We start from the raw sequence: 12,063 nt of genomic DNA on the forward strand, positions 1-12,063 counted from the left end.
GATTAGGGGTTTTTGTCACCTCTTAAATCGGGCCTATTTAAAATCATTTGAGAGAGATTACCTCCTCTCTCAGTGCTGTGAGTTCCCCGCCCCATTGGCGTCACACATCAGTCTAGTGTCTGATGGCTTATTACTGTTGAAGCGAGGACACCTAGTGGCAGATCATTGTCATTACAGGGAGTAGAGTACAGTTAGTCCCACATCTTTCCGTCTTGGGCTGCTTTCAATTGATGTTGAAATGTGGGCAGTTCAAATCAGAGCAGTTCTATTTGTGTGGTCGTTGAAGCTTTACCTTTTGTCACAATATGGTGTTACTGATGATTCCCATTGGTTAGCCTCTGTGTCTGTGTGTTTCCTTATAAGAACAGCTACTCATTTAACAGCTGACTAGACTGGCGTTGGATAAGACTGATGATGTCAGTCAGAATGACTGACTGTCTGTCTGACACACTAATCATCTGACTGTCTGTCTGACAAACTGATCATCTGATTGACTGTCTGTTTGACAAACTGATCATCTGATAGACTGTCTGTCTGACAAACCGATCATCTGATTGACTGTCTGTCTGACAAACTGATCATGTGACTGACTGTCTGTCTGACAAACTGAACATCTGACTGACTGTCTGTCTGACAAACTAATCATCTGACTGTCTGTCTGACAAACTGATCATCTGATTGACTGTCTGTCTGACAAACTGATCATGTGACTGACTGTCTGTCTGACAAACTGAACATCTGACTGACTGTCTGTCTGACAAACTAATCATCTGACTGACTGTCTGTCTGACAAACTGATCATCTGACTGACTGTCTGTCTGACAAACTAATCAGCTGACTGTCAGACAAACTGATCATCTGATAGACTGTCTGTTTGACAAACTGATCATCTGATAGACTGTCTGTCTGACAAACTAATCAGCTGACTGTCTGACAAACTGATCATCTGATTGACTGTCTGACAAACTGATCACCTGATAGACTGTCTGACAAACTAATCAGCTGACTGTCTGACAAACTGATCATCTGATAGACTGTCTGTCTGACAAACTGATAATCTGACTGACTGTCTGACAAACTGATTATCTGACTGACTGACTGTCTGACAAACTGATCATCTGACTGACTGTCTGACAAACTGATCATCTGATAGACTGTCTGTTTGACAAACTGATCATCTGATAGACTGTCTTTCTGACAAACTCATCATCTGACTGACTGTCTGTCTGACAAACTGATCATCTGACTGACTGACTGTCTGACAAACTGATCATCTGACTGACTGTCTGACAAACTGATCATCTGACTGACTGACTGTCTGACAAGCTGATAATCTGACTGACTGTCTGTCTGACAAACTGATAATCTGACTGACTGTCTGTCTGTCTGTCTGACAAATTGATAATCTGACTGACTGACTGTCTGACAGACAAATTGATAATCTGACTGACTGACTGTCTGACAAACTGATAATCTGACTGACTGTCTGACTGATGTTCTTTCTTCTCTTCTCCTTCAGTCGGCAGGATGGAAGAGCGAGAGTCTGAGCTGAAGAAGGAGTTCAACTCACTCCATCAAAGACACACAGAGGTAAAGAGAGAGAGAGAGAGAGAAAAGGGAGAAAAGAGGGAGCTCTTCCTATCTGTACTGTTTTCCTAAGAATAAGATTTCAAGTACCAAAAGTAAAACTAACCTCTCTGTTCTGTCCAATACAGATGATCCACAACAACACAGAGCATGTAGAACTAACCTGTCTGTTCTGTCCATTACAGATGATCCATAACTACATGGAGCATGTAGAACTAACCTCTCTGTTCTGTCCATTACAGATGATCCATAACTACATGGAGCATGTAGAACTAACCTGTCTGTTCTGTCCATTACAGATGATCCATAACTACATGGAGCATGTAGAACTAACCTGTCTGTTCTGTCCATTACAGATGATCCATAACAACACAGAGCATGTAGAACTAACCAGTCTGTTCTGTCCATTACAGATGATACATAACTACATGGAGCATGTAGAACTAACCTCTCTGTTCTGTCCATTACAGATGCTCCGTGTAGTTATGGATCATGTAGAACTAACCAGTCTGTTCTGTCCATTACAGATGATACATAACTACACGGAGCATGTAGAACTAACCTGTCTGTTCTGTCCATTACAGATGATCCACAACAACACAGAGCATGTAGAACTAACCTCTCTGTTCTGTCCATTACAGATGATCCATAACTACATGGAGCATGTAGAACTAACCTGTCTGTTCTGTCCATTACAGATGATCCATAACCACATGGAGCATGTAGAACTAACCAGTCTGTTCTGTCCATTACAGATGATCCATAACTACACGGAGCATGTAGAACTAACCTCTCTGTTCTGTCCATTAGAGATGATCCATAAACACATGGAGCATGTAGAACTAACCTCTCTGTTCTGTCCATTACATATGATCCATAACTACATGGAGCATGTAGAACTAACCTGTCTGTTCTGTCCATTACAGATGATCCATAAACACATGGAGCATGTAGAACTAACCTCTCTGTTCTGTCCATTACATATGATCCATAACTACATGGAGCATGTAGAACTAACCTGTCTGTTCTGTCCATTACAGATGATCCATAACTACATGGAGCATGTAGAACTAACCTGTCTGTTCTGTCCATTACAGATGATCCATAACTACACGGAGCATGTAGAACTAACCTGTCTGTTCTGTCCATTACAGATGATACATAACTACACGGAGCATGTAGAACTAACCTCTCTGTTATGTCCATTACAGATGATCCATAACAACACAGAGCATGTAGAACTAACCTCTCTGTTATGTCCATTACAGATGATCCATAACAACACAGAGCATGTAGAACTAACCAGTCTGTTCTGTCCATTACAGATGATCCATAACTACACGGAGCATGTAGAACTAACCTGTCTGTTATGTCCATTACAGATGATCCATAACAACACAGAGCATGTAGAACTAACCAGTCTGTTCTGTCCATTACAGATGATACATAACTACATGGAGCATGTAGAACTAACCTCTCTGTTCTGTCCATTACAGATGCTCCGTGTAGTTATGGATCATGTAGAACTAACCAGTCTGTTCTGTCCATTACAGATGATCCACAACAACACAGAGCATGTAGAACTAACCTCTCTGTTTTGTCCATTAGATGATCCATAACTACATGGAGCATGTAGAACTAACCTGTCTGTTCTGTCCATTACAGATGATCCATAACCACATGGAGCATGTAGAACTAACCTGTCTGTTCTGTCCATTACAGATGATCCATAACTACACGGAGCATGTAGAACTAACCTCTCTGTTCTGTCCATTACAGATGATCCATAAACACATGGAGCATGTAGAACTAACCTCTCTGTTCTGTCCATTACATATGATCCATAACTACATGGAGCATGTAGAACTAACCTGTCTGTTCTGTCCATTACAGATGATCCATAAACACATGGAGCATGTAGAACTAACCTCTCTGTTCTGTCCATTACATATGATCCATAACTACATGGAGCATGTAGAACTAACCTGTCTGTTCTGTCCATTACAGATGATCCATAACTACATGGAGCATGTAGAACTAACCTGTCTGTTCTGTCCATTACAGATGATCCATAACCACATGGAGCATGTAGAACTAACCTGTCTGTTCTGTCCATTACAGATGATACATAACTACACGGAGCATGTAGAACTAACCAGTCTGTTCTGTCCATTACAGATGATCCATAACTACACGGAGCATGTAGAACTAACCTCTCTGTTCTGTCCATTACATATGATCCATAACAACACAGAGCATGTAGAACTAACCAGTCTGTTCTGTCCATTACAGATGATCCATAACTACATGGAGCATGTAGAACTAACCTCTCTGTTCTGTCCATTACAGATGATCCATAACTACATGGAGCATGTAGAGAGGATCAAGCTCCACCATATGAGTGTAGTAGAGACTTCAGACTCTGGAACGGTGGGCAGAGTCAGGTAAGTCTTGGTGTTATACAGGTAACTGCCAAAATAATGGAAACACTTGATTAAATGAGGGTACAAAGTCTGTTGAAAACAGGTACTTCCACACTGGTCTGTTTCCTGAGATGATAATTAAGAAATTAACATCCCATCATGCATAAATAAATATTCCTGGGCAGGCCATTATTTTGGCTACCATGGCTATGCCCCCATAGGATGACAATGACCCCATCCACAGGGTATGAGTGGTTTGATTATTTAACTTTTTTTATTTTATTTAACCTTTATTTAACAAGGCAAGTCAGTTAAGAACAAATTGTTATTTACAATGACGGCCTACCCCGGGCAACACTGGGCCAATTGTGCACTGCCATATGGGACACCCAATCACGGCCTGATGTGATACAGCCTGCATTCAAACCAGGGACTGTAGTGATACTTATTGCACAGAGATGCAGTTCCTTAGACTGCTGCGCCACTCGGGAGACAGAGTTGATGAGCATGAAAAATAACTTAAATAAAAATACATTAAAGTACTACTGAAGTAATTTTTTTGGTATCTGTACTTTACTATTAATATTTTTGACAACTTATCTAATCAAATTAGTCACATGTGCAGAATACAACAGGTGTAGACCTAACAGTGAAATGCTTTCTTACAAGCCCCTAAAACCTCTTATAACTACCCCCCTCCTTCTTTCAATTTCCGCCTGAAGACATACCCAAATCTAACTGCCTCTAGCTCAGGCCCAGGAGCAAGGATATGCATATTCTTGGTACCATTTGAAAGAAACACTCTGAAGTTTGTGTAAATGTGAATTGAATGTATGATAATATAACACAATAGATCTGGTTTAGATAATACAATGAAAAAACCATACGTTTTTTCTTTTTAATTGTTGTATCATCATCTTTAAAATGAACAAGATAAAACAAACATTCAGATATGAATATGGGGACAATTTCAGTGAAAAACATAAGAGGGCAACAGTACCAAAATGAGTGTGCTACATGACATTTATCATGAAGTCACCCAGGTGTCCCACACAAGTAGCCCAAATGTACCCAAGTGGCCAAATTGGTGAAGGTATACATTTTGAAACAAATAACTATATACAAAATACCAAAATGGTATTCTAACACACCCCCCCAAAAAATGGAGAAAAAAAATGGGGGAAAAAATATATACATTTACAAAATAACATGGGTAACTATTTACACACTTTCAATATTTGGAAGACCCTCAGTCCTCTATCAAATCAAATAATATAGCCCTCAAGAGTAAATATGAGCAGTTTACCTCTAGATGGCCCGGGAGGTGTGGAACCAGAGACAGCAGGGGTCCAGCTGGATGAACCAGCTTCAGAGGGGGATGGACACGTTGGCAGCAGACACACGCATCTCGACCATGCTCCCTCTAATCCATAATATGTAGACTGAGTTGAGGAAGCATAGCCAATGTGTACTTTACATATTTCATTACATTTTTATATTGAAAATAAAATGTAAAAACAATCACAAATAATATTTTATATTATTAATTTCAAACAACGGCATTAGCATGAGAAGAACTTACCAGTCCAAAACAATGTCCTCTCCGTTCAAAAAATATGCTTCCATTTGAGTAATTGTCGCTAACTGAGTCGTCTTCCAAAAGCATATGTTTCACTTTCACAATCAATTTCCTCTATAATTTTGTCTACATTCGTATATCTAGTCTTAGATTTAGCTTTCCCTGACTTATTCGCCATGATTTTCGATATATAAACATCTGAAGATGCTTGTTACCGAAACAGTGCTGTGCGTAATGAGTTTGGCTACTTCCAGTATGAAACTTCAATGGCGAATGATGATCTTTACGCCGGAGTGTACTACATGGGTTGGTCTTCCAAAACACAAACATTAGATATTGCCGTTTACCTCTGTTCATTGGCTATCTACCCAGATAGATTTCAAGACGATCAGTGGTCATTGGGTTAAAATACAGTCAATCAACGAAACAGCGGTCATATAATTGGTGCACAATGAGGTCGTTACTTGTCTTCCAATCGTTTTTTTCGGGTCAATACGTCCCGCGAAATGACCCATCAAGTTTGGTTGTGTTACAAACAAACAGTTGATTGCAAGGAAACCAAACATGACTGGATAAAGTCAGGTTTAGTCTGTGTATTTACATCGAATGTTTCGTCAAAAATTTAATGACACGAAATTCAACGAGATAAGCGTTCACAAAATGTTTCGTGTTAGGCTATAAAAATGGATTTAACCGAACAAAAGACCATTCATTGTGTAACAATGAGCCTTGGGATTGCAAACAGAGCAAGATCTTCAAAGGTAAATTATTTATTTCATTGCAATCTGTGATTCTGTTACGCCAGTGCTGGTTGAAAAAGTAGTTTGGTATTGTAACGGCGGTCCTCCTCCTCTTCTACCGAAAAGGAGGAGTATTGATCGAACCAAGGCGCAGTGGAGTTTGAACACATATTTATTAAACGAAAACACGAACTAAACTAAACTAACAAAACAACAAACGGTGTAGACAGACCTATACGACGAACTTACATAAAACAAGAAGAACGCACGAATAGGACATAAGACTACACAAACCGAACAAACCGTACACAGTCCCGTATGGTGCAAACAATTACACAGACACGGAAGACAATCACCCACAACGAACACTGTGACAACGCCTACCTAAATATGACTCTTAATTAGAGGAACGCCAAACACCTGCCTCTAATTAAGAGCCATACCAGGCAACCCAAAACCAACACAGAAACAGAAAACATAGAATGCCCACCCAACCTCACGTCCTGACCAACTAACACACATAAACTAACAGAAATAGGTCAGGAACGTGACATAACCCCCCCCATAAGGTGCGAACACCGGGCGCACCAGCACAAAGTCTAGGGGAGGGTCTGGGTGGGCATCTGACCACGGTGGTGGCTCAGGCTCCGGGCGAGGTCCCCACCCCACCATAGTCAATCCTAGCCTCCATCTCCCCCTAAAAATGTCCACCCTCATTCTACCCCCACAAAATCCTCTTGGTAACATCACTGACAGGGACAACACCGGGACAGAGAGATAGATAAAGACAGAGGGATAGCACAAGACAGAGGGATAGATCAGAATATAGAGGTAGCTCAGGATAGAGAGGGAGATCAGGATAGAGGGGCAACTCCGGACTGAAGGGCAGCTCCGGACAGAGAGACAGCTCTGGACTGAGGGGCAGTTCTGGGTATATAGCCGTTTCTGGCTGAAGGGCAGCTCATGGCTGACTGACGAATCTCGACGCTCATGGCTGGCTGACGGCTCTCGACGCTCATGGCTGGCTGACGGCTCTCGACGCTCATGGCTGGCTGACGGCTCTCGACGCTCATGGCTGGCTGACGGCTCTCGACGCTCATGGCTGGCTGACGGCTCTCGACGCTCATGGCTGGCTGACGGCTCTCGACGCTCATGGCTGGCTGACGGCTCTCGACGCTCATGGCAGGCTGACGGCTCTCGACGCTCATGGCAGGCTGACGGCTCTGGCCGCTCATGGCTCGCTGGCGGCTCTGGCAGATCCTGTCTGGTTGGCGGCTCTGGCAGATCCTGTCTGGTTGGCGGCTCTGGCAGATCCTGTCTGGTTGGCGGCTCTGGCAGATCCTGTCTGACGGACGGCTCTAGCGGCTCCTGTCTGGCGGACGGCTCTAGCGGCTCCTGTCTGGCGGACGGCTCTGTAGGCTCATGGCAGACGGGCGGCTTTGCAGGCTCATGGCAGACGGGCGGCTTTGCAGGCTCATTGCAGACGGATGGCTCAGACGGCGCTGGGGAGACGGATGGCTCAGATGGCGCTGGGGAGACGGATGGCTCAGATGGCGCTGGGGAGACGGATGGCTCAGATGGCGCTGGGGAGACGGATGGCTCTGGCCGGATACGGCGCACTGTAGACCTGGTGCGTGGTGCCGGAACTGGAGGCACCGGGCTAAGGATAAGCACCTTCCTACTAGTGCGGGGAGCAGGGACAGGGCACACTGGACTCTCAAAGCCCACTCTATACCTGGTGCGTGGTACCGGCACTGGTGACACCGGGCTGAGGGCAAGCACATCAGGATTAGTAGGGGGAGAAGAAACAGTGTGTACAGGGCTCTGGAGACGCACAGGAGGCTTAGTGCGTGGTGCCGGAACTGGAGGCACCGAACTGGATACACGCACTACAGGGAGAGTGCGTAGAGGAGGAACAGGGCTCAGGAGACGCACTGGTAGCCTAGTGCGTAGTGTAGGCACTGTAGGTACTAGGCTGGGGCGGGGAGGTGGCGCCGGAAATACCGGACCGTGGAGGCGTACTGGCACTCTTGAGCATTGAGCCTGCCCAACCTTACCTGGTTGAATACTCCCGGTTGCCCGACCAGTGCGGGGAGGTGGAATAACCCGCACCGGGCTATGTAGGCGAACCGGGGAAACCATGCGTAAGGCAGGTGCCATGTATGCCGGCCCGAGGAGACGCACTGGAGACCAGACGCGTTGAGCCGGCCTCATGACACCTGGCTCAATACCCAATCTAGCCCTCCCAGTGCGGGGAGGTGGAATAACCCGCACTGGGCTATGCACTCGTACAGGAGACACCGTGCGCTCTACTGCGTAACACGGCGCCTGCCCGTACTCCCGCTCTCCACGGTAAGCCTGGGAAGTGGGCGCAGGTCTCCTACCTGCCCTTGGCCCACTACCTTCTAGCCCCCCCCCAAGAAATTTTTGGGAATTACTTACGGGCTTTTTGGGCTTCCGTGCCAGACGCGTTCCCTCATAGCTCCGGTTCCTCTCTCCGGTAGCCTCTGCTCTTCTCAGTGCCTCCAGCTGTTCCCATGGGAGGCGATCCCTACCAGCCAGGATCTCCTCCCAAGTGTAGCAACCCTTTCCGTCCAATATATCGTCCCATGTCCATTGCTCCTTCTTTTCCTGTCCCTTACTCCGTTGACTCCGCTGCTTGGCTCTGGTATGGTGGGTGATTCTGTAACGGCGGTCCTCCTCCTCTTCTACCGAAAAGGAGGAGTATTGATCGAACCAAGGCGCAGTGGAGTTTGAACACATATTTATTAAACGAAAACACGAACTAAACTAAACTAACAAAACAACAAACGGTGTAGACAGACCTATACGACGAACTTACATAAAACAAGAAGAACGCACGAATAGGACATAAGACTACACAAACCGAACAAACCGTACACAGTCCCGTATGGTGCAAACAATTACACAGACACGGAAGACAATCACCCACAACGAACACTGTGACAACGCCTACCTAAATATGACTCTTAATTAGAGGAACGCCAAACACCTGCCTCTAATTAAGAGCCATACCAGGCAACCCAAAACCAACACAGAAACAGAAAACATAGAATGCCCACCCAACCTCACGTCCTGACCAACTAACACACATAAACTAACAGAAATAGGTCAGGAACGTGACAGGTATGGGGCTTTGTGCTCAGATAATCGCATCGTATTCTTTCGCAGTAAATCCTTTTTAAAATCTGACAACGCAGTTGGATTAGCAAGATTCTAGGATTTTGAACCATGTGAGACACTTGTATTTTCAGGAATGTTTAATATGACTATTTGTGGCGATCACCGTATGTTGTCGAATTCAAACCCGTATGCGGGATCCGTAGATCAGAGAAGTTAACCAACAATGCAGTTTTAATAAAATACCCCCGCAAAAAGTAAGAGGTAAGAGCAGCAGTAAATAACAATAGCGGGGCTATATACAGGGGGTACCGGTACAGAGTCAATGTGGAGGCTATATACAGGGGGTACCGGTACAGAGTCAATGTGGAGGCTATATACAGGGGGTACCGGGAACAGAGTCAATGTGGAGGCTATATACAGGGGGTACCGGTACAGAGTCAATGTGGAGGCTATATACAGGGGGTAACGGTACAGAGTCAATGTGGAGGCTACATACAGGGGTTACCGGTACAGAGTCAATGTGGAGGCTATATACAGGGGGTAACGGTACAGAGTCAATGTGGAGGCTATATACAGGGGGTACCGGTACAGAGTCAATGTGGAGGCTATATACAGGGGGTACCGGTACAGAGTCAATGTGGAGGCTATATACAGGGGGTACCGGTACAGAGTCAATGTGGAGGCTATATACAGGGGGTAACGGTACAAAGTCAATGTGGAGGCTATATACAGGGGGTACCGGGAACAGAGTCAATGTGGGGGCTATATACAGGGGGTAACGGTACAGAGTCAATGTGGAGGCTATATACAGGGGGTACCGGGAACAGAGTCAATGTGGAGGCTATATACAGGGGGTACCGGTACAGAGTCAATGTGGAGGCTATATACAGGGGGTACCGGGAACAGAGTCAATGTGGAGGCTATATACAGGGGGTACTGGGAACAGAGTCAATGTGGAGGCTATATACAGGGGGTACTGGGAACAGAGTCAATGTGGAGGCTATATACAGGGGGTACCGGTACAGAGTCAATGTGGAGGCTATATACAGGGGGTAACGGTACAGAGTCAATGTGGAGGCTACATACAGGGGTTACCGGTACAGAGTCAATGTGGAGGCTATATACAGGGGGTACCGGTACAGAGTCAATGTGGAGGCTATATACAGGGGGTACCGGTACAGAGTCAATGTGGAGGCTATATACAGGGGGTACCGGTACAGAGTCAATGTGGAGGCTATATACAGGGGGTACCGGTACAGAGTCAATGTGGAGGCTATATACAGGGGGTAACGGTACAAAGTCAATGTGGAGGCTATATACAGGGGGTACCGGGAACAGAGTCAATGTGGGGGCTATATACAGGGGGTAACGGTACAGAGTCAATGTGGAGGCTATATACAGGGGGTACCGGGAACAGAGTCAATGTGGAGGCTATATACAGGGGGTAACGGTACAGAGTCAATGTGGAGGCTATATACAGGGGGTACCGGGAACAGAGTCAATGTGGAGGCTATATACAGGGGGTACCGGTACAGAGTCAATGTGGAGGCTATATACAGGGGGTACCGGTACAGAGTCAATGTGGAGGCTATATACAGGGGGTACCGGTACAGAGTCAATGTGGAGGCTATATACAGGGGGTACCGGTACAGAGTCAATGTGGGGGCTATATACAGGGGGTACCGGTACAGAGTCAATGTGGAGGCTATATACAGGGGGTACCGGTACAGAGTCAATGTGGAGGCTATATACAGGGGGTACCGGTACAGAGTCAATGTGGGGGCTATATACAGGGGGTACCGGTACAGAGTCAATGTGGAGGATATATACAGGGGGTACCGGTGTAGCGGTATTAATTAGAGAAAGGTAAAGAAGATTTTGTTCGGGCGCCAGGCAGGTATTAACCCTGCCGAAAGAAAAGAATAGTAGAACAGCGAGTACCACTACCAGACCCACACACATCAACAGAAGAGACTGCCTAGAGTGTAGCCTGTTGACCAGATAGCCAGCGGAGAGAAAAAGAATACACACCCTATAGATCACACATCACATCACAGTCCTTCCACAATTCTTGGTAACCCCACCAAACATACCTCATATAACAATAATGGCAGAGCAAATAAACAGCAACTTCATACAATAACAAATGAACCCAGTCATCACACAGAGGATTTGCAATAGTTTGTATTTTCTTCCTGGGAAGGAGTGCAGAGGGTATGAATGCGTGGTGTTCATATACACACTAGTCCAGCTCCAATGAAACTTCAATGTACTTAGGAAATAGAGTCGGTTGCAGTGTAAAGCACTGGAACATAGCGTGAAGAGAAAGAGAGAAAGGGAACAAGAGAGGGCTTAGCTGTGGTCTTGAGGTTGCAGGTATCCGGTCTGACTGTCCGATGGTATGTTGGGTTGTAGTTGAATGCTTCGCAACAAATGTTGCTACTAATCCATTTGATCCATAACCATCGTGGTCCCAAATGAGAACAACCACGTCGTCGAGCGATCACACCGAGGATTGATCCAAACACTGTACAACCACATACGCTGAAGACAAACAAAAAAACCTCTGCAGCATAGCACACAACAAAAA

At 45.4% G+C, this 12,063-nt stretch overlaps 1 protein-coding gene across 9 annotated transcripts in view; it reads left to right on the top strand.

The window, feature by feature from the left end:
• The window catches only part of LOC139573982 (C-Jun-amino-terminal kinase-interacting protein 4-like), a 55,641-nt gene that overhangs the window by 14,352 nt on the left and 29,226 nt on the right, over positions 1–12,063 (top strand). For all 9 annotated transcript variants that reach the window (XM_071398065.1, XM_071398080.1, XM_071398035.1 and 6 more), the window contains exons 3-4: positions 1,520–1,590; positions 3,937–4,031. In XM_071398065.1, coding sequence (XP_071254166.1) covers positions 1,520–1,590; positions 3,937–4,031 — 166 coding nt within the window. The remainder of the gene's footprint in view (positions 1–1,519; positions 1,591–3,936; positions 4,032–12,063) is intronic.

This window comes from Salvelinus alpinus, chromosome 1 (assembly GCF_045679555.1).
Source record: "Salvelinus alpinus chromosome 1, SLU_Salpinus.1, whole genome shotgun sequence".
Taxonomy (NCBI): Eukaryota; Metazoa; Chordata; class Actinopteri; order Salmoniformes; family Salmonidae; genus Salvelinus; species Salvelinus alpinus.